This window comes from Plutella xylostella, chromosome 10 (genome assembly GCF_932276165.1).
Source record: "Plutella xylostella chromosome 10, ilPluXylo3.1, whole genome shotgun sequence".
Lineage (NCBI taxonomy): Eukaryota > Metazoa > Arthropoda > Insecta > Lepidoptera > Plutellidae > Plutella > Plutella xylostella.
Window position 1 is genome coordinate 11,344,185 of NC_063990.1, and position 22,050 is coordinate 11,366,234.

A 22,050-nucleotide genomic window follows, 5' to 3' on the forward strand; every position below is an offset into this window, starting at 1 on the left:
CTCCCTATATGACATCCTCCCCCCCACCATTCCCAAACCTGTAAATACTAACTATCTTCTTACCCTTGTACATACTCCCCTTGTTAATATACTGTACAAATTCCTTAAGACTAACAATATTAAACTGTAAATGTGTTTGTACATATATACTAACAAATCTAACCATTACTTGTGATGTCCACTTATTGTTTGTATATATTGTGTTTGTCTGGTTGTTTCAGGTTTTAACTGTGTAAATAGTCTTAAATAACCGTAACGACTGCTTTCCAATACTGTGAGCATTGGTCACGTGACTCTGGCCCAGTTAGCCGTGTTAGTCACACACGGCAAAGAGCCATTCAACCAAAATTGAATTGAATTGACTCAGTTTAGCCAACATTAAAACTAGAAATTATTGTAACAACAAAACAAATCGCTCCGATTTATTTATTTCTGTCCACATTTAGATTTCTCGTTTTTCACCTTTTGGCTCAAAACAAACTATGGTGCGAAGGCAACGTGAACCAAGCACGACTGAAGATGAAATTGTAATAGGTAATGTAGCTTTCTCATCTAAAATACAACATGACAACATTCTACTTTTATAATAAGTTATACGTACTATTGTAAACATTCACTCATCTATTCTCATATTGTATTCAGACGCTTCACCAGCGAAGAAGCACAAGCGTCATAAGCACAAGAAGCACAAAAAGAGGAAGTTTGAGGATGAGTACGACAGCGACACTTCCATCGATGTCGCTTACGAGGACGGCTCCGAGAAGCGGCCGAAGCTGGCGCCAGCGGAGGCCCCGGGCTCCTCCGCCGCCGAGCTGCTGAAGGCGCAGACGATGCGGGCCGCGGACTCGCGCCGCTCCATGCCAGGCTCCTCGTCCAGCACCCCGCCCAAACTACAACCAAACAAGAAGAAGAAAACTAAAGGCAAAGACAGTGGCACTTCCAGTGAGGAGGAGAGATGGCTCGATGCAATCAAGTCTGGGAAACTAGAAGAGGTATTTATTACATTACTTTATTAGTGTTTTATTAAGAGCGGTGGTAGCTCAGTCGGGTAAGGGCCCGCTTCTCATGCAAAAGATGCGGGTTCGAATCCCGGCGCTGACATGTACCAATGAGTTCTTTGAATTTAAGTACAATGTATACCATCGCTCTTACGGTGAAGGAAAACATCGTGAGGAAACCTGCATATCTAGACTTAGCACATCTAGATATGTGAACCCACCAACCCGCAGTGGACCAGCGTGATGGGAAATGGTCCAAGCTTAGGAAGGCAGTTTAGACCTTGGGGATATGCACAAAGGTTCCATTCGAGAGAGCCAGGTGCAGGTTCTGACACCCCCACAGAGAATAGAATAGTGTTTTATTTACTATTTATTTATTTGCTTAGTTAATCAATACCCCTTTTTATGATTTTAGGTAGATGAAGAACTAAAGAAAATCAAACCCAAAGATCCCAAAATGATGACTGCTAGGCAGAGAGCCATGTACGAGCGAGGGACGGACAGGGAGATGAGTCCCGGGCGGGAAGTCCTCATGGCCCTACCATCAGGTTATAAAGAGAAGGTAATGACAGCAGAAGCCATACAAAAAGCAGCATTAAAGTCACAAAAACGAAAACAATTGGCTGATGAAAAACGAGAGAAGGATAAGAAAAAAACAATGGATCGTCTCCTGAAAAAGCAAGAATCTAAAATATTAAAAAATGCCCAGAAAGGAAAATCTACAAAAAAACTGGAACCCATGATTGTTTATAAAAACAATGTCAATGAAATAGCTATGTCCATGCCCCCCGGGATACCGTTTCCCCTAGAGACCCAGCCTCCAAGAGATCCCCCTAAGGTGGTGAGCTGTGCTGCTGATGGCTGTCATAATATAAAGAAATATAATTGCTCAAAGACTGGCGTACCTTTGTGTAGTTTAGAATGCTATAAAAAGAACTTAGCAAGTATTGTAGTGTAATAAATGTTGATGATCTATTTATGTGTTACTATCTGTTTATTTTATTCTTCTTTTATAGCAACACATTTTACAAGGACTAGCTGTTCCTGCAAGCTTAGCATTGTCTAAATTAGGAGGATTGTTTGAGGGAATCCAAAAAAATATTTTTATTTTCGTGTAGGCTATCTATGGGATAAGCGAAAATTAAATTGCCTTTTACAGTTGGACAGCTAAACGTGAGCATATATTTCTCTTAAAATAATAAACAAGTTATAGATAGTATACATACAAACAGAACTTTAGTCACAATACAAGAATCACAAAGGCTGACCTTCATTAGAATTTGTACTTATAACCATGAAAATAAAAATAAAAACATAGCATTAACAAGAAAAGTAAGTTGGTATGTACTGATTTTGTGCATTGGCTTTTTAAATTGAATTTTGAAAGAGCATGATTTCATAATATAAATACTAGACTTTAGATAAAAGACAAAACTACATTCACTCTTCAATCCTAGAATATATATCATTAATACTGCTAACAGTCAGCCTCATAGTTAAAACAAAACATGAATTGATATACTTAACACCCACACATTTACAGTAAAATGAGTGGTAGACTAGATTTGCAGTGAAAAGTACTAACTTCCCCAAGTGCCAAACTGACTCCCTTTGACCGGGCAGAGTAATCATTTCATATTCTATCAAAAACAGGAACTACATAGTAATGATATAAGTACAACACATATTACTTAGAGGTAAACATCAATTTGGCAAACCACTTGAGCGATATAAGTGATCTAATGTGATATTTCACAAGTGTAGGTACTGAACAAGGGCTTTACAGTTACTAAAAATGTCTAGGTAGTAGAATAGGTTATTGTATATAAGACATGTTTTTTTTCCTATTGTCATACAGTATTCATTGTGGTCACACATCACAAACATTCTAAGTACAGAGGAAAATCGTATACTGGAGATATCATGAACTAGATAAAGAGATATGTGAATATTTGATTCCATCTTCCCCACACCTCCTCACACAACGTGACAACAACAATACACTACCCATGCAAAGATATGTCGTAGACACAGAACATTAGTTGAAGTCCATTGTAATTATAATAAATGCTTCCAGCAAGAAACTTTTCTATGAATCAGTGTGCACATTCCCAAGAGAGCTTGATGAAGACGAAGGTCTACAAAGACAATGGCACAGCTCAGTCACATCCACAGATTCCACAGTCCAAAGCATGACAGCCGGCAGCAGGGCAAGTAACAGCCGGCTTGATATCAGACATTTGTCCGTTTAGAGCTTCGAAGGCGCGCCAAGCCTGATTGTAACCGCTAAGACTGATTGTTCTGTTTATTGCTGCGGAGGCGGGCGAGTCCCGACCGCTCCTCCTCCTCATCACTGGTGCATGAGAGACCACCAACAGCACCGCGGGATGATGTAGCTTGAATCAAGTCTTGGTCAGGGCCATTCCTGCTTTCATACAGTAAAATACCCAATGTTTCTTCATATATCCTTGCTTCAGGGAACTCAACTTTGGTATGTTTCTTATCAGTAGCATAAACAATGGATGTGCAACAGACTTCAGCACATTTCTTCCCATGTCCAAAGAATGACCAGCAGCATATTTCATTGGATCCAATAACATCCTTGATGAACAGCACTCTCCCACTGAAGCGCAGTGAAAGTTTATCAAACAATTCAATATTCTTCAGAAGATTATCATCAGAAGTACTAGTGTAAGAGTACTTATTATTGTGTCTATTGATCAGTAACTTCACAACAGGCTGTAAATATAAAGTAAATCCAGTTAATTAAGGAAAAAAAGGATATGATTGACATCAGCAATTTCTGTGATAGCAAATCTAAAGCAGCAGAGGCAGTTAAAAAGGTAATGCAAAAAGACCACAGAGCAGTACACAAACCTTAGAAGTGGACATGATAAGAAGCTGTTCCTCTTTATGTGAAGTGATAAGAGGGACTCTGCATATTGGCTCCGCTTCTCTTTCCTTCTTAGCCAGTGCCTGCTGGCAGGACTCAGTCAGCTCCTCAATCAAGAAGTACTTGGCCTCAGCGAGCAGCTCCATCACCTCCCGGTAGCTATCAGGCAAGCCCACAGTGCCATCGCGGAGGTAGTTCAGTATTGTACCAAAATGTTTGCCGCAACGGTCAATCAGTATCCACCCTGAAAATTCATACAATATATTTAGGTGTATGTTCATTGATTGAAAGTAATATCATAGTTTTTAAGTATAAATGATAGTTACCTTCAGAGTCAGTGAGCACCTCCATCCTCCCACTAAACATAGTTCTGAGCATATTGTCACTCTTGGTCAAAGTGCCTATGGTTGTGTAAAACAGAGTGCCACCCACATTGAGCTTTACGTACTGAGACGGGCTACCTTTAATTAAGGTTTTGTGATCACCAGACATTATAAAGTCTCGATAGTAACGAAACTTTATGGACTTTAAATGAAGATATCCGAATCCACTTGCACGGCACGCGTCTCGAGCCCTTATTTATAATATTTAATTATTATCACCATATTTTATGTGCGTTTAGTATCCTCTATATAAACTAAGCAAACCGTCCTCCACCTTATTTATTTGTAAACGGCAAGGTATTTCTAATTCTACAATTTTTTGATAAATCTCAATTTTATTCACACAAATCAATCAATTCTTTTTTTTTTGTTTCTGTTTCCGTTCCATTCATATCATTGTTTTGGAAACAAAAAACAAATTAGCTATTTTTCTCTCAAATTTTCTATGTTTTTATTTTAATTAGTCAATCATATTTATTTTATTTTAATCTAACTGGATGAAACATAAATATCTTAGAAAATAAGAAATTGTTATGATTAAAAATTTAGATAATTATAGATAGTTTACGAAGAAAGGAATGTTGGTAATCCTCCAAATAATCAAATAGTATTTTCATACTCAGAATAATGACTGCGCTTCACTTGCCCATAGACAAAAAAACAGTAATGTTGCTAGTTAAAACAAAAGGTTGATAAGTGGGAAACTACCACTAAATCAAGGTTTGTTATATCGCTTTTTTGCATTTCTACAATACAGAATAACGTGAACTCGGGTAGGTACTTAAACAATGAAGAATACAAGATACAGTGCTAAATGGTGTTAAACCAATAACGAAATACTTATTCTTTTTGAATAAAAAAATACATTTAATTTCGGAATGCTTTTATTAAATTGTCTTAACTATATTTAATTCGCTATTACAAGTTTAACCTACTACATCAACTATGCGAGGAAAGTAACGTCTCTCCTCCGGTAAATAAACTATCTTTCTTTCCATTCATTTTTATGCTCGTCAGTTCTGCGTCTTCCCGTTTTCGTCTCTTAAATTTCTTGGCATCCTCAATGGTTTCAGGCAACCGTGCATTTAAAGTCTCTGGTAGTAAATATACTATGAGTACACCAATAAGAGATGTCGCTGTAAGTATTAAACTTGGTATAACCGGACCCACCCTATGTCCCTGAAAATAGAATAAATAAAGTTTGTATTTCTGCTGCGGCTGCTGCCGTACCACGATCTAACTTAATAATGGTGGTACGGTTGATATTGTATTTTTTATTATGCTTCTGATCTTCAAGAGTAAAATATATATGAGTGAAATAAACTATAATTTTGTACAGAACTTTTTTTAACTTGTAACTATACCTTTTTTCACGAGGAAAGACATCTGACAGGACCCTTAGGGTGCTTTTCCACCAGAGATGTGCTATGCAGCTATGCTGCGAAGATGTGATATCTACGCTACGAAAATATGTGACCGTTTCCACCAATACTACGCTAGGTAGCTGTGCGAGGAAGATGCGCTACGAAGATGCGCCGGCGCAAAGTAGCTGTGCGAGAAAGATGCGCATCTCGAGCTATGCTATGTATCGAATGTTTGCTTCCACGATGGCATGTCTACTTTCAGTGAAAAACGCGGGCATACTGTAGGTCTGCTCTGCACATACATAGCTACACCACTCGCGATGGTCCATAGCACATATCCATAGCACGCATCCATAGCACACATCCATAGCATGCATCATTCCATACAAAAAACATATCTTAGTTGAATCCGTTTCCACCAGTGCTAAGCTATGTGCACCAATAATTATTATTGGTGGATATCAAACGCATCCATAGCATCGTAGCATAGCACATCTCTGGTGGAAAAGCACCCTTATTACATTCGAATAAGGGTAGTTATTGTTTGTATCAGATGTCTTTCCTCGTGAAACAAGGTATAGGTACGGCAGTAAAAGCCTGTTTCACAATATCTGGATAAAAAGCATAGCAGCTTATGGATCTGATTAAATACACTGGAAAAAGAACCTGTGCCAATTCTTGCATTTACATGTAAAGTAAAAATAATTAATTGAAATGAAAAAAATGGTTTAAAAATTCTGTGGGTGGATTTTTTTATTACTCGCGGATGTAATAAGTAATCTGAGACAGTAGCTAACTTGACACATAGGTATTTGGACTTTCTGAAAAAGGTATGTAATAATAACACTCACCAAAAATATGATGTAAGGTCCTAGAGCTGAAGACAAGCTTGCTACGACACCGGACAATGACATGCCGGTTTGTCGGAGACACGTTGGGTACAGTTCCATGTTGAATAAACTCACCACATAGTAAGTTACATTAATGAAAAGTCGATTTAACATAAATAATCCCGTTCCTATCCACCACGCTTGCGTCCATGAACTACTTGAACCTGAAATCATTATAAGTACTTAACTACTAGATTTAATTTTGTTTTGGTAGGCAAATAAAAATCTTAGTAACATACTCGTACCATCTACTTATTTGATATAAAATATTGGAACATTTTAACACCAATATATATCATTCTTTAACAAAACTAAGGACTGAGAATACGTAGTAATTTAAGATGAAATGTATACCTAAGTATTATTAGTTATAGTTATCTGATCCTTTAAGCTTTTACGTAAACGGTAACGTTAACAGATACCTAGGTACATAGATAGGTAAGTAGTTAATTTAAAAATATAAAGATAATAACTATACTTAGTACCTATCTATACAATTACTTACTGTATGATCTTAGAGTTACTAAAATCCACATAAAACTCATAATTCCGTATGATAGAACACCAGAATGTCGGCGGCCAATTTTATCCGATAGCCAAGCACCCAAAAAGTTTCCCGGCATCTCCGCCGCTGTTTGCCATGCGAATTCCAAGAAAGGGTTCCCATCGGTTTTTTCCCCAGCACTTATAAGAAGTACAGTGTAACTTAAAGTTACACAAATCCTGTGGAGTAAATAATGAGGTATTATATATGTTTTAAATAAATAATAATAATATACCTAATACACAATCATGGAAGTAGAAAAAAAATCTACTTCCATGTAACTACACAATCTAATAATTCAAATTTAAAAGTGATTTACCATGAACTTAGCTCCAGCATGGTGTTTACGGCTATTGTTTTATTCGAAAACAATGCTAAAACCCCAGTTGAACTATTTGTTTTTGATACTTTAGAAGCTAAAAGTTCCTGCTCTGTCCTGTCGCTAAGAGTTTTTCCATTGCTTTTTGCAATTTGCTTCAATACCTTAATACATGCCTCGTTTTTTCCTTCAACCCAATGCCATCGAGGAGATTCAATCATTTTCCTGTAAATTTCAAATGTCCTTTGAAACTATGTGTATTTCAGTGGGTAGGTTGGTTGTATGCATAATAAAAATATAATAGGTAGGTAGGTATATGTGCTTCCATTCGCCTCTTAAAAGTTTTCCCAAGGAAACTCTGTTATAAAAAGTAGACTTATGTTTTTTGTTAATCTAGGCAACTTGTTTAGTATTTTTACGTGCGATGTATATATATCGGCAATAAGGTATAAATATTTTCTTACCAGGAAAATAATAGAAATCCAGCTTGCGGTATTGTGGTAAGAATAAGGAACCACTTCCAGTTTTGCAGCCACCAGTATAAAAATGGCATTAAGCATAGGCCTATAGTCCATGCAGCGGCTCTTATTGTAACTGCTCTTGTTCTCCGAGCAGCAGAACATATTTCTAGTGATATAACGGTGATACTTTGATAGGCAGCCCATGATGGAAAAGAAGCTACTATACATCCGAAAGAGAATACTGAAAATGAGTCTCCACCAAAAATGGATATTGATCGTCCAGCTACCAAAAAAACGAGTGATAAAATGTATGTAAATTTACGTCCATATCTGAAAAAAATGAAAGAATCAGCCGTTTTCGTTGAGTTTGTCCATAGATGGCGTATGGACTAGGTAACTGCTAAAAAAATATCATTGTATTCTATTTGACTCTATTGTAGCCCAACCCAAAGAATTATTGTTTTTTTTTAGATGTCAAGGTCAAAAATTAGGCACTTAATAATACCTCAGCTATTCTATTATTATTTGTATAGCCAGTAATGAAGGTTTATAAAGTTAACTACCTTAAATAAAGTATACCTTAACAAATATACTTACATATCCCCTAACCAACCAAAGATTAGAGAGCCAAATACCTCTCCTAGTCGGCTATATGCGATTGCATTAGCAACGTATATCTCTTTATCACATACCCAATCTCGTTCAGATGGAATAGTGGAGTTATACCATGTTCTATCGTAACTATAAGAGGTACACTCTGAAAAAATAAAAATATCGGTAACCTGTAATTCAATAAATAAATAATAATATAGGGTTTAGTTAGGGGTTAAATAGTTTAAAGATCTATCTCTACCAACCAGCCGTCACGGCGGCATCGGCATACCGGAACGGGTAATAGTACCCATCCAACGTATTCGAAAAGTATACATATTATAGTTAAGTACCTAAGTAGTATGTTACGGAACCTTTTATACGTAATGCATGAAACTTTTTTAACTCACGCTTGACCGTTTTTTTATCTTTTCCTGAAGTAGGTAGGTAAATGATTCCGTGTAGATACACAAATAATAGAAGTGTATGTATCATTTTTTTCCGTGATAAAAATCTTTTCATATACTACCTACCTATAATAGTTATATAGGTGTCTATCTATTACCTACAAGGTAATAGATACGTCAAAATCTTGTGAATGATAAATCAAGTATCTATCTAAATTAGTATGAATACTGCCAGTCAATCCTATAGTTACATTTTTTTGTAAGTCTAAGACGAGAAAATAAAATCTAACAAGGTACTTAGGTACTAACCTTTTGTTTCATTGCTTGTATTCGTATCAGAGTCTACGTTTATGTAACAGCTACTAAATTTATTTTCACCGGCTGCACCGGTTGTTCTGAAATATAATAAATGATTACTAACATTAATTCCACTTCACTAGGTACCTACAAGCAAGTTAAGTTTTTATGTAAGAACATTTTTGATTGGTGCAATTGCGCGTGTCATTCCCGCGACCTCATGGTTAAAGATCATACAATGTTTCTTGATACTTAGATATCATCCATCAAAATATTATTTGTTTATGTAAATTAATTATCTAAAGACTCACGTGGGTATATATTTAAGCTTCCAGTTATAGTCACTGATATTATCGGGTTTCTCAGGAAGTGCACAATTGTACGGAATTATCACAAGAGTTAAAATTATATTTACATAAGCGACACTCCATAAACCTATGAATACTAAGTTATATAATATATCAAATGATCTTTGAAAATTTCCATCATCACCAACTTCTAAGAGAGCTTTTGAGTATATAGTTTCCATTTTTAACAATTAGATATTTTAGTTACTATGATAATTTAATTATTATTATATATAACGGTGCTCAATACGCAACTTAACACAAATGAGACGAAGATAATATGAATGTACTTACTGATAAACTATCCCATTTGCTCAGTATATAGCAGTATCTGATTAAGTAAGTAGGTATATCTACGTAATATGCCTATCTATATCATCATAAGTAGGTATATGTACGTTTACACTTGCAACTTTTATATTTTTAGAAATAATAATGTTTTAGGTGTATCTTCGGTATTTTCAATCTTTTATGGAGGCTCATGTTATTATATTATTTGGCTTAAGTTTAAATTTTACCGCTCTTACCACCATGTATGTAAAATAGATATTTACCTCTATCAAATACAGTGTCGAACTCTATTTAAAACTGGTTTAATAAAGTATTTTGGTATAAGGAGTATACAAATTTGAGGAATGTTTTTTCAAAGGGGTTTAGTTAGTTATTTCCATTTTAACAAAAAAAGGCATTATCATTTTAAGTTATGGAAATAAACACCTTAAATAAAAGATACATGCAAACTAATTAAAAACATCCTCTTTTTTTCCAAGCCGGTTAAAAATATTTAACATAGAAATAAAGCCCCTTTGAAAAATAAAAGCTGCTTGTCTGGGTTTTAGGGTACTTTTATTTGTTTACTAGCAACACAAAAAATTCTGTAAAAAAACTAACATTTTAATCTATGGTTGGTTTCGAAAAAAAAGTATCCGCTTGCCGCCCGACTTCTAGCGCTTGTTCTGATTTTTGGGGATTTCGCGCCTCAAATTAGTAATTTTAAGTTGTAATTTGTATTTCACATGACAATCTATAATGGGTGCTTACTTATCTGAGCCTGTTACTGAGAAAGTTTCTAGCGATGAGGCAAACGACAAGTTAGAATGCGGTGCCAGCTCCATGCAAGGATGGCGTGTCAATCAAGAGGTAAGTCCTAATGTTTCCCAGCATATTACCCCCAATTTAAACGATCTTTGCGATAAATTAACTTTATTTAGGATTTTAGGATAACCTAGTACCGTCATGGGCTTAAAACATCAGATTTTTTCTAACCGCTTTGTTTTGTGACATGGTGTTGGATCTTTGGGAATAACCTATTGGCCTTTTGAATGCGGTCCATGGTTTAGCGGTGGTTCTTAATATTCAATATATCTTAATAGTACCTATATCATTTTACGGGACATATTGCAGTAAATATATCATAAACCAAGCTTGAAAACACCTAAGTACCTACCAAAACCTTTGTTGGGGAATATCAAGGCAATCTAATTTGGTAATGCAGGATAATACAAACTTATAATGCTTATAACTAGTTAGTGTTCATTCTATTTCTATGCTGTATCTTATAGCAAAGTTAATTATGTTAAAGCATTTGTGAATCATATCATATCCCTAGCTTTTGTGGGTAACAAAGTGAGCTTCTAAAGCCATATGGGCGCTTTACTTCCATATCTTAAAATCAAAATACAATTGCATTAAATAAATTCTTTAATCGTGAACAAAACATTGTGAGCACATCTTATCCAAATTTAGTAAATAAAGATGAACCATTAATTTGTGTGAGCCAGGTGCAGGAACTAACCCCATAAATGTAGAAAAGAAGGAATAGGTAGCCAGGATGAAGATTATATTATAACTATTTTATATTACCTATTCTGATTCCTATGTAGAGGCAAGCTGATGAGGACAAAACACAAATAATAATTTCATAGATCAATTAAATGAATATACATTTGCCAATACTAAAAGAGGTTTATTTGGGGTACAATTTTATTTTTCTTTGCCATTTCTCTTATTATTTTTTGCCTTTGCCAGGTTACATTATCATGAGACAGACAGGAGAGTTGTTATACAAGTGTACTAACCATTTGATTTTGTGTAATTTTTTAGATTAATTGATAAAATAAGATAAGAAAATATTCTAAATTGAAATAAATCTCTAAATTTAAAATTTTCATCTAGTGCAATAGCTGGTGACAAAAACTATTATCAGAGTGTGGCCAAATTAAATACTAGATATGGACATACATGTTTCTGTTAATTTAATAATCTAGTGTTAGAAACTGTAACTAATACAAAAAAACCTTCACCAGGATGCTCACAACACAATCCTGGACTTCGACACGAACACAGCGCTGTTTGCAGTGTATGATGGGCATGGGGGGGCGGAGGTGGCCACCTACTGCTCGCAGAAGCTGCCCGACTTCATCAAGAACATTGAGGCTTACAAGAATGGAGAATATGTGAAGGCACTCGAGGATGCCTTCCTCAGTTTTGATGCTACAATCGCCACAAAAGAAGTCATGGATATTCTGAAAGAATTGGCTGGTAAGGATGTTTTTTGTATAAATTAATGTTGTATGGATAGATAGATAGATAGGTAAAAATTGTTATAAATATAGTTTTTCCCTACAACTAATTATATTATTGTTATTGACAAATACCATATTTGTGAGAGCTACAGTAACACTAGGGTTTCGTTTTTCCCGACCTTTTTCTGTTCCCGGGAAACGGGATTTTTTTTTAATATTTCCCGGGAATTCCCGGGAAACGGGAATTTATTTAAAATGCTTGGTTTTGATATTTTCGGGTATTAAAAGTCTATTAAAACACTTACAATTAAATCAAATATACTTTTATCACTCGTATAGGTAGAAAAAAGCAACAGTCAGATTAATAACAACCAAAATTATAATGATTTGTTCTACATGACAAATCATTTCTTTTTCTTAATTAATGAACAGTTTGAAAATAATATTATTATGACATTTAATTAAAATAGAAAATTAATTACACTTGAGGTAATGTTTTCAAAAAAATAATTCATAAATCGTTGAGATTTATCGCTCAACCTACTTCTTATTTTGGTTTTTTCTATGCGTTAGTAATTTTATAAAAAATAAACGCGGACACAAAACGGGGACATAAAAAATATGACAGGCATCACATATGTAAAAGCCAATCAATTGTTTGATTTTAGGTAGGCGGTAGGACCAACAGATAAATAAAGATGAAAATATTGATTCAGGAAGAGGTGAAACAAGGTGATGTAGATGAGTCATTTATCTTTGTAATGCAGCTGCGAGAAAACAATACTAGTATGATTTTCCAATAATTTACAACAATACCGAGTTTCTGATCGTAGACGACAAGCCTGCCGATATTATTTTTGGGTTTAAGGTAGGAGAAACAGATAAATAAAGATGAAAATATAGCATAGAATCGATTAAAAATCAAACCCGGGAATTCCCGGGAATGGTATTTTTTTCCCGGGTTCGGGAAAGACAAATTTCCCGGGAATTCCCGGGAACGGGAATTCCCGGGAACACGGGAACGAAACCCTAAGTAACACATATAGGATAAGTCGGCGGTTGCGTATTTATACGCCTACGAATTACTTTATACCACAATGAGAATCATATTCACAAACTGCGCAACATTAATGCGTGTTCTATTTTATAGGAGAAATAAACCCGCCAGGCCCGAGCGACAATGAGGAGTCGGAGGATGAAAATGTCAGCAATCTGTACCAGGAGGCCAAGCTGCCACTTCAGGTAACTAATCCTACAAATATTGTAACTCAAAGTTTGTTAGTATAGATAGAAGGATGTTTGTTACCCTTTCACGGGAAAACAGAAGGACCATTTTATATGAAACTTATATATGATATGATATATGTAGGAACCTGACTCCCTGCATTACCACATACTACTTTTTATCCCGAATTCCCACAAGAAAATATTTTATAACGAAACGGAGCTCAGGGGATAAGCCTAAGCTAATGTCTTCTTTGCACTGACATAAATGCAATTACTCCATAGGAGGTGCTAGCGAAGTACGAGAACAAGCTGAGCACGCTGCACCGCGCGCGGCTCGGCGACGCCGCCACGCCGCTGTCGCCGTGTCTGCGCGCCAAGAAGAACGACGAGGCTGGTGGATCAGGTACTGTGCTGGGCAATGATATTGATAGTGGGGATTTCACTATGTAATGTTTGTGCTTAGATTTATTTCATGCAACCGCGACCATATTCTATTCTATTCTCTGTGGGGGTTTCAGTACCTGCACCTGGCTCTCTCGAATGGAAGCTTTGTGCATATCCCCAAGGTATAAACTGCCTTCCTAAGCGTGGACCATTTCCCACCACGCCGGACCACTGCGGGTTGGTGGGTTCACATATCTACATAGATGTGCTAAATCTAGATATGCAGGTTTCCTCATGATGTTTTCCTTCACCGTAAGAGCGATGGTATACATTGTACTTAGATTCAAAGAACTCATTGGTACATGTCAGCGCCGGGATTCGAACCCGCATCTCTTGCGTGAGAAGCGAGCGCTTACCCGACTGAGCTACCACCACTCCATAATTATAGGAGCTATATTCTTAGCTTTACGGCGCAAAATGTAGGATATCGTTGCATTGCATAGAGAATAGTCTCCCAAAATAAGTGCTTTATTTACCAGGGGAAGTTCAACAGCACCATTCTTATTTGCCGCCTTCTAAAGTCGAGAAGTTCTACTACAATGCATCTTCCACTCATGAATAATACAAATATGCAAGAAAATAGAACAGCAAATAAGATATTGACGTGACCACGATCTAGGCAATCTTGCTGCGCTCGCATCCGAGTTGGATACGAGCTACTGACCAACTCGCACGTACGAGTTACTCGTTAGTTACGTCCAAACAGTGTGAGTTACTGCAGTGCAGCTTCTCGGAAGGCTGACTCGTACGCTAGCTCGTACTGTGTAAACAAGCTATACTACTCCTCCAGCCTTTACTCACCTATCCACTTAACCCACTCATCAACCCCCTCCCCCCCACAGGCGCAGGAGCCTCCAGCAGCTCCTCCTCAGCCGTGGCGGCGGCGGGGTCGAGCTCGGAGCCGGACGCGGGGTCCAGCGGTGCGGCGCCGGACGCCGACGCGGGCGGCGTGTCGTCCACCAACCAGGACGATAAGGAGGCTAATGGAGAGGTGTGTGGAGATTTGTCCATATTTGACCCTCCCTAGAGGGATTTCCAGTGGATTTTAATTGATAACAAACACACATAATTATGATTTTATGAAATTTTGTCTTATAACAATATCCTTTTGTGTCGATACCTGTGTGTGTGTGTGATAGTAACAAATAATGTGGTTCCTGAAATTAGAGTAAAGCGCATTTAAATTATTTATTGCACTTTCAGACCGTCATGTTAATTTGCCATAAATAGTGAAAGGTACCATTCCATAGTAAAAATGCCAAAACTTATTTTTAATGTAACTTTGATACGATTCTATCGATAGAGTCAACCAAGAACCACATTACAACTCTCCCCTAAGTCGCAGTTCAATACCCCTATCACACTATTCTCACCACAACCCTCAGGTATCCACCAGCGAAGCCGCCTCAGTCATGGAGGTAGACAAGGCAGCGGTCCCGGACAGCTCGGCCGACACGCACCTACAGCCGGAGCCGAGCGCCGCGCCCGCCAGCAATGGCGCCTGCAACGGAGAGGTCACCGAGTCCAAGCAGGGAGGAGAGGACGCGGACATATCCTCGTCCAATGGGTCTGCCACGCCGGTTAAGGGGAAGGCTAAAGGTTGGTAACTAAGATTTTGATAGGGTTATAATATTAAGCTTCCAAGACTCTCCAAACGAGCACCTCAATCAATAGGGCTGACCTGTGTAACGAAACATTACGGATGAAACGTATTTCAGGGTAAAAAGGTCTGCCACCCTAGCTCACGCCAGGATACTAGTAGGTAATATGCCAATGGTGATCCGGGATATCTCGTTTCCCCATCGTAGTGTCCATGCCTTCTCAGGTTAAAGTACTAAGCATAAACTGGAGGAAGTTAGCTTAGTGCATTTACACGATAGATGAAGAAGGTTAACAAAGCATGAGTGTTCGCTTAATATCTATGGACTAGTCTAACAAGTGCTTAAATATTTGTTTTCCTTCCAGACAAATCCTCCCCCGTATCCAGCTCAGCGGCCGCCACGCCCGACCGCCCCAAGAAGGCGAAGCTCCGCCGCGCCGCCGCGCTGGTCTACGAGTCTCTGCTGCGGCACGCCGGTGAAGACGACGATGAGAGTGACTCCAACGACGAGAACTTCGAGGGAGAGGCCAGCGATGACGAGGAGAATGTTAACGGGGTGGATGAGTCGTCTAATGATGGTGAGTGTGATGGTGGTTTGTTTATGATAGATGAATGTAATGGTGGTCTAAAATATCCAATCAGAAGGGCTAGTACGGGGCGCATTTAAGACGTGACAAGAGCTTTGCATCGCGCTCACTCACATCGCGCAGCCTCAAGAGCGAGCGCGACGGAGAACTCTTGTCACGTATTAATAGCGCCCTGTGCTACAGGGCCAAATGTGACATAACCCGAAGAGTTAGAAATAGCATCATTTCAAAAAGCTTAGCTTTTCTTGGAGCATGGTTCTGTCATGCAATATTTATTTATTTTAACTACGCAGTGCCTATTAAGTAACTCATAGAATTATTCGCCGCCCGTTATGTCGCATGTCCTAACTGAATTCCCGTATCGACTAATACTAATCCGTTTACTTTCTCCAGGTGAAGCCGAAGAAGAAGAAGAGGAGGAGGAGTACGAGGCGGAGTCCAGCGACGACGACGGCTCGGAGGAGCTGTCCATGAGCGAGGAGCCCGGGAACGACAGCGGCTGCACCGCTGTGCTCGCGCTGTTGAGAGGTATCATCACCACCACGCTAATAATGATGCATGATATAGTGACCTGACAACGTCTACTAGACTAAGCTTCGTCATGTTGTCCATTCTTGATGTCTGAATCAATAAACATCAGATCTGTATGACTAACTGTCCACCTCACTGCGCCGTCGTCGCTGGAAGTGGAGTCGCACGGTTGTCATCCCGTGCACGCACGCGGTTAGGTTTTGCGTCCGTCGGACAGTAAGGTTTCAAACATTTTACCGTCAGCACGTCGCACTGAACAGGCCCTAACTCTAATGCTTCGTCCAAAATCTAACTCAACCCCATCTATCCACAGGCAACGAGTTGTACGTGGCCAACGCGGGCGACTCTCGCTGCATCATCTGCCGAGAGGGCAAGGCCATCGACATGTCCATAGACCACAAGCCAGAAGACGCGCCCGAACTGGAACGCATCACCAAGGCCGGCGGCAAAGTCTCCAACGACGGACGAATCAACGGCGGCCTCAACCTGTCACGAGCCATCGGAGACCACTCTTACAAGCAGAATAAAGAGCTCAATGACAAAGAGCAGATGATCACAGCACTGCCCGATGTAAAGACGTTGACGATAGATCCGGTGAAGGACTCGTTTATGGTGCTAGCGTGTGACGGCATCTGGAACTTCATGTCTAGTCAGGACGTGTGTGACTTCATACTGCCTCGGCTAGAGGAGGGCAGGGAGCGCCTGTCGCAGATCTGTGAAGAGGTGAATATACTTTGTTTTGTACAATACATATATTTTATAAGTTAAATATAGTTGGAAATTATGAAAGATTGAATTCCTTTTGTTACCAAGGCTAGTCTTGCTTTTGGTTGTTAGATCATAAAGTTATGCATTCATTTAAGGTTGTAAGATTTTACATGCCACATCTAAATGCCTATTCATCCTTTTTCTAACTGATCATTTCTTGTCCAGATGTTCGACCACTGCCTGGCCCCCAGCACGATGGGCGACGGCACGGGCTGCGACAACATGACGGCCATCATCGTGCGCTTCAAGAACGGGCTCGTGGCGGAGGCGACCCGTGTCGACAAGCGGCAAGCGGACGACGACACGGCCGCCGACCAACAGACCTCCAAGCGACAGAAGGTCGACGACTCGCTGTCGAGCTCCATCGTCACCTCCAGTGTCTAACTGTTACAGTGCACATAGTATTTGTGATGTGAACACTTTTTTTTACTAAAGCGAATGGAAGGGAGTAGTTTCGGGGTTAGCGCATAGAGAAAAAATAAACAATTGTGAAAAGAGTGCCATCTCGAGGAGTTTTTTGTCATACTCTATACGTCATACTGAGCCTACAACGCCATCTCTTTATATTGCTCAACCTCATTGTACATACATACAGGGTGCCCTGTTGGGACACCCTGTATATATAGATATTGTTATCACAAGTTAATAGCCGGATCTCCACCAAACGATCCAATGCGATCCGATCGCCCGATCCAAGAAGTTGTATGTAAGATTCCTTGGATCGCGCGATCGGATCGCGTTGGATCGTCTGGTGGGGATCCGGCTATTAACTTCAATCTATAAAGATATAAGACATATTTGTGTTAACGTAGTTACACCACACAACAGTTATTACATTTATCAGCTAAATTTAAGTTCAATCTATTTATGTACCTACCTACATGCAACAATAAATAAAAAACAAATTATTATATAATTCTTTATTACCTCGCATATAACAATGTTTCAGTTCAGTTTTGTTCATGTCACTTGTAAAATAATATGCGAGTGGCTGTGTGTATTCCTTTCACCATGAAAACCAATTCATGTTTTGCTAGTTTATGTTTCCCAAGAGAAGCAAATCTTGTCACTTGTGGTGATAAAGTCATTTCGTCCAATAGTGCATCATTTATCCTCGCGAGGCAAATCTTTGACGACATTTATCAGTTTGGTACACATAGTATTTTAATCTTCAGCGGATATAAAGATTTCGATCGCTCTTTGTCAGTGCCGCCATTTCAGCTCGGTTCCCGTGGAACCACATGGAACCTGGATCCATATGGAATCTGTCAGGTCACAAGAATTTCATAAAAACACTTTTTGCGGATAAAGATGCTTTTTCTTGACACACCATGTTTATTTTTATTTGTAGGTATATAAAATTTATAAATAACGATATACCTACCGAGAGTATAGGCTTTTATTACAAAAATGTTATTTGCGAGACATTGTAAGACAACTGAACTGACACTGACACGCAATTTCTTCATAAAAGCCATAGATCATGACAATGTTAACATTCAAATACTCTTTGTCTATGTGTCTTGTTATTGTTCTATGGTCTTGTTGATAACGCCATCTTACATCTTTTTTGGTAGTAAGAGTAATATAAAGAGATGGCACTACCTTCTACTAAAAGTTCAGCCATTAAGGCACTGACCCCCCCCTGGGTTAGCGGCTCCTTGTAAGGGCGCGTTTGATGGGGTCAGATGCGGCTGTGTGCGTTGTGGCAGATTCTAAAGCGACTAAAGATTCATTTTGAGCTGAAATCTGTTATGTGGTAATGATGATTGTGATTGGTCCTCCAAATGTAATTTCCGGTGCTGAAATTTAAGTTTTCACAGCTCAAAATGTATGTTTAGTAGGTTCAGAGTTGGCCCTGTTGTTGGGTAACTTGTAAGGACATTTTTTAAGGTCGGCAGCCGTATAATCGAGAATGCTCTTTACTTTTCACAGCAAGCATTTTCGATGTATGAGCGCTGGCGGTACTTCTGAAACTGTTGAATGCGTCCCTTCATGCGGTTATCATATTTTTCAAAGGCGTGTTGTGATGTCGGTCTTATTTATTGAATAGCCTCGTAGCTTCGAGACGCCATTGACATTCGGTGAAGAGTAATTATTCATTGAAAATGTAAATACGAGGTGCAACGTCGACGCAAATTACAATTTCCCTTTTGCCAAGTACATTAGTCGGACGGCCGACGGTTTCTAATTCGATTTTAGTACTTTGTTATAGAGGAACGTGAAGGGTAGGCAAGGAAGGGTTGCTAGTTGATATGAATTTTAGAACTGACCTGTTGATTGATAACGTTTAGATTTAAGTTGTAAGTTTAAGTTCCGTAATACGCGACGTCACAGCGTATTCATTGCAGCTATTGCATTTAGTTCCGGCAGAGTGCCCTAGGTTTCTTTTAATTTAAACACTGACTGCCGGTCCTATTGTCTTGTATAGCCCGGAGTTTTTTTTTGTTATTTTGTAATCATTAATCAAATATAGAAATACAGTTTTATTTATTGAATTGGGCTAAATCAGACATCAATTGTGTTTTAATACAGTGTAAACATACATGATTAGTCATTCAAAAAGTAACCAAAATTAGTTTAAGATTATTTACATGCCTATTACTGTATACATAGATATCCCAACGTTTAACGAACTAGATGAGACATTTCCTTTGATCCCAGTTGTATTTCCGGTGGCTGTAACTCGGAAATCCATCACGTTATTATTTATTTCTAGTGTAGCCTTTGGTTGAGATGAAGCGAGGGGTCCTCGCCACATATAATTTACATTCGACATTGGCTTGTTCCTACTCGATGTAGTCAAAATTGAAATCGTTTTGGAATCAATGGAAAAATGATACCCATTTTATAGTTATAAGTAGTTATATTTTTGTAATAATGTTAATGGTAAATTGTGATTTCGGACATTCAAAAATGACCCAGTGTATTTCTTATTCCTATGTTTATTATATTGGTTGAATTGTATTCCTTCAAGTATCAGACATCTTTTGTAAATGACATTATGTTTTCGGTTATTGTGTGTTACAATATTTCGGCAAAATACATTTTACAGACTGCATTATGTATCAGCTTGTTTTTCTTGTGAGGCTCCCGACTTACCACAGGTTTTATAGCTAGCCAAAACGAAAAGTTTACTGTCCTCTGCATACATTGTAATCAAAAAGTTTGATGATAGTTCCCGCTAGAGGCGCCACTTTATATATGAGAAACCTCATGAGAAACCTTGAGAAACCCAACACTTTTATAGGTTATGCCAACCATGCCAATATGTAGGCCTGTTGTCTACCGCAGCTGCGTCAGATAGTCGATGGTCTCGGTCTGCGAGGCCTCCAGGATCTGCAGCGCGTCGTACTCGCTGTCCAGCTGTTCGAGTATCATCGTCTTCTCGTTTATGGCAGTCTGGAGGAGAAGATATGCTGTTTAGAGTTTTGGTATAAAGTGTGCAGATAAAGAAAGAGTGGAAATGGCAGACTCGTAATATTATGCACAATGAAAAGTAATTTACTCTTGATTATTATAGTCATAAGTTATTAATTAAATTCAGTCAATAAATATGAACTGCCTACCCACCTGCAACTTGGCTTGTTCGAATTCCCGCTCCTTAGTGATAGACTTGAGCAGGTTGGTGGTGCCGATGGCGGCCATCTTCTGCGTCTCCACGTTGTCGCCCAGCTCCTTCAACACGGCTAGTAGATCACTGATTATTCTGCCGAAATCATCCGCTTCTGGAAATAGTCAATCAGTCAGTGCATAATATGGTAGGCCTGGTACTTATGTAGGTATAAAATTCCTTCAGCAGTAATGTCATGCTTAGTATGGACATGGTCACCCTACAATTTAGTTGTAGTACGATGCGGCTAAACGTGGGCCGCCGTAATGAAGAACGTATCGAAATGACAATCCGGCTGAACGTTGATACGCCGTATTACAAAGCGGCCCTGTTTTGTAATGCGGCCAGCCGTAATGTAATACGGCGGATTATACGATCAGGCTGCGACATATATACTTCGTTGTTTTGGGTTCTTAAACACTTATACGATGTGTGCCTAGGCGACAGCCGATCACCCTATCGATAGAGCTCCAACTTTATTATGAGTATGGTGTCTATTGGATAGTACATATTAGTGTGGTGGTAACAAACACCGTGGTGAAAGGATTTGCCAGTCAGAACAGTGACTGTCTGCCCAGGGTACACCGGAAGTCAATAAAGTAGGTACCTACACAGTTGATACGTGATTTGTAGGCTAGTGTAGGTTTTAAAGGGCATCTAAGGCACTGACACTACACTCACTCGTTTCATAGTCTTTGCAGGTATCTCGCAGGTCCTCTGTTTCCTTTAGGATACTCGGCTCTAAAATCCTTATCTTGTTAATATCGTCATAGTATAAATGTGCCTTCTGAAGTTCTTCCGCCATGTCTACCAGAAACGGGCAATAGGTACTTTACTGTATCAATATTTTGTTCATAAGACGCAATCGCGATGTTTATTATTATCATAAAATGAATGACAACAAAATGTTTTGATATTTCGTTTCTCAGGTAACGGACCACCATAGAGTACACAACTCTAGAAAGGCCAAAAGGCTGTGTTTCGGTTCGAGCCGACCCGACACAGTGGCGGCACGGCAAGGCGGCTCGGGGCCGGATACGATTATGGAATTTCATGTATTCAGTTGGCTGCTTGCCTTGTTTTGAAGCTGTGCCCGATGTGTTGTAGACGGACGCAAGGAAGGAACATACACTGTGGTAATAATACTCTTTACCGAGAGGACGGACAGCGGCGGCGGGTTGATATGTCGATGAAAAAAGTAATTTTCATTTCATTTCGGGTTTTCAGTCGTTACATGGTCGGTCATATTATTTATCGTTCG

General features: G+C 38.8%; 5 protein-coding genes across 5 annotated transcripts; 2 read left to right on the forward strand and 3 right to left on the reverse strand.

Annotated features, from left to right (window-relative positions):
- Window positions 1-370: 370 nt before the first annotated feature.
- Window positions 371-1,984, forward strand: LOC105395477 (INO80 complex subunit B). Its single transcript, XM_011567431.3, has 3 exons — window positions 371-534; window positions 643-992; window positions 1,414-1,984. The coding sequence occupies exons 1-3, from the start codon at window positions 483-485 to the stop codon at window positions 1,954-1,956; spliced, it is 945 nt and encodes a 314-aa protein (XP_011565733.3). The 5' UTR covers window positions 371-482; the 3' UTR covers window positions 1,957-1,984.
- Window positions 1,985-2,149: 165 nt separating this feature from the next.
- LOC105395478 (BTB/POZ domain-containing adapter for CUL3-mediated RhoA degradation protein 3) lies at window positions 2,150-4,650 on the reverse strand. The gene is made up of 3 exons (XM_011567432.3): window positions 4,218-4,650; window positions 3,876-4,135; window positions 2,150-3,737 (listed from the first exon to the last, which is right to left on the reverse strand). The coding sequence occupies exons 1-3, from the start codon at window positions 4,381-4,383 to the stop codon at window positions 3,285-3,287; spliced, it is 879 nt and encodes a 292-aa protein (XP_011565734.2). The 5' UTR covers window positions 4,384-4,650; the 3' UTR covers window positions 2,150-3,284.
- A 490-nt stretch (window positions 4,651-5,140) lies between these two features.
- On the reverse strand, window positions 5,141-9,785 carry LOC105391068 (organic cation transporter protein). Its single transcript, XM_038117823.2, has 8 exons — window positions 9,459-9,785; window positions 9,160-9,245; window positions 8,450-8,609; window positions 7,856-8,182; window positions 7,392-7,616; window positions 7,034-7,251; window positions 6,490-6,692; window positions 5,141-5,453 (listed from the first exon to the last, which is right to left on the reverse strand). The coding sequence occupies exons 1-8, from the start codon at window positions 9,674-9,676 to the stop codon at window positions 5,214-5,216; spliced, it is 1,677 nt and encodes a 558-aa protein (XP_037973751.2). The 5' UTR covers window positions 9,677-9,785; the 3' UTR covers window positions 5,141-5,213.
- Window positions 9,786-10,391: 606 nt separating this feature from the next.
- Window positions 10,392-20,244, forward strand: LOC105391819 (probable protein phosphatase 2C 58). The gene is made up of 11 exons (XM_048623516.1): window positions 10,392-10,634; window positions 11,801-12,035; window positions 13,170-13,261; window positions 13,529-13,649; window positions 14,533-14,681; window positions 15,076-15,289; window positions 15,656-15,868; window positions 16,271-16,405; window positions 16,722-17,131; window positions 17,342-17,635; window positions 18,826-20,244. Exons 1-10 carry the CDS (start codon window positions 10,524-10,526, stop codon window positions 17,558-17,560), a joined length of 1,899 nt encoding a protein of 632 aa, XP_048479473.1. The 5' UTR covers window positions 10,392-10,523; the 3' UTR covers window positions 17,561-17,635; window positions 18,826-20,244.
- Window positions 20,245-20,409: 165 nt separating this feature from the next.
- Window positions 20,410-21,648, reverse strand: LOC105391075 (intraflagellar transport protein 20 homolog). Its single transcript, XM_038117749.2, has 3 exons — window positions 21,471-21,648; window positions 20,750-20,904; window positions 20,410-20,578 (listed from the first exon to the last, which is right to left on the reverse strand). The coding sequence occupies exons 1-3, from the start codon at window positions 21,592-21,594 to the stop codon at window positions 20,462-20,464; spliced, it is 396 nt and encodes a 131-aa protein (XP_037973677.2). The 5' UTR covers window positions 21,595-21,648; the 3' UTR covers window positions 20,410-20,461.
- Window positions 21,649-22,050: the final 402 nt, after the last annotated feature.

Coding starts and splice junctions, on each gene's coding strand:
- LOC105395477 (XM_011567431.3), top strand. CDS start 483: ATGGTGCGAAGGCAACGTGAACCAAGCACGACTGAAGATGAAATTGTA. Junction 535..642: donor TGAAGATGAAATTGTAATAG/GTAATGTAGCTT, acceptor TATTGTATTCAG/ACGCTTCACCAGCGAAGAAG. Junction 993..1,413: donor AGTCTGGGAAACTAGAAGAG/GTATTTATTACA, acceptor TTATGATTTTAG/GTAGATGAAGAACTAAAGAA.
- LOC105395478 (XM_011567432.3), bottom strand. CDS start 4,383: ATGTCTGGTGATCACAAAACCTTAATTAAAGGTAGCCCGTCTCAGTAC. Junction 4,136..4,217: donor GGTGCTCACTGACTCTGAAG/GTAACTATCATT, acceptor ATGAATTTTCAG/GGTGGATACTGATTGACCGT. Junction 3,738..3,875: donor TTATCATGTCCACTTCTAAG/GTTTGTGTACTG, acceptor TTATATTTACAG/CCTGTTGTGAAGTTACTGAT.
- LOC105391068 (XM_038117823.2), bottom strand. CDS start 9,676: ATGGAAACTATATACTCAAAAGCTCTCTTAGAAGTTGGTGATGATGGA. Junction 7,252..7,391: donor ATGCTGGAGCTAAGTTCATG/GTAAATCACTTT, acceptor TTTACTCCACAG/GATTTGTGTAACTTTAAGTT. Junction 5,454..6,489: donor GACCTTACATCATATTTTTG/GTGAGTGTTATT, acceptor TTCTATTTTCAG/GGACATAGGGTGGGTCCGGT.
- LOC105391819 (XM_048623516.1), top strand. CDS start 10,524: ATGGGTGCTTACTTATCTGAGCCTGTTACTGAGAAAGTTTCTAGCGAT. Junction 13,650..14,532: donor CGACGAGGCTGGTGGATCAG/GTACTGTGCTGG, acceptor TCCCCCCCACAG/GCGCAGGAGCCTCCAGCAGC. Junction 15,869..16,270: donor GGATGAGTCGTCTAATGATG/GTGAGTGTGATG, acceptor TACTTTCTCCAG/GTGAAGCCGAAGAAGAAGAA.
- LOC105391075 (XM_038117749.2), bottom strand. CDS start 21,594: ATGGCGGAAGAACTTCAGAAGGCACATTTATACTATGACGATATTAAC. Junction 20,905..21,470: donor CTGCAAAGACTATGAAACGA/GTGAGTGTAGTG, acceptor GACTATTTCCAG/AAGCGGATGATTTCGGCAGA. Junction 20,579..20,749: donor TCGAACAAGCCAAGTTGCAG/GTGGGTAGGCAG, acceptor CTTCTCCTCCAG/ACTGCCATAAACGAGAAGAC.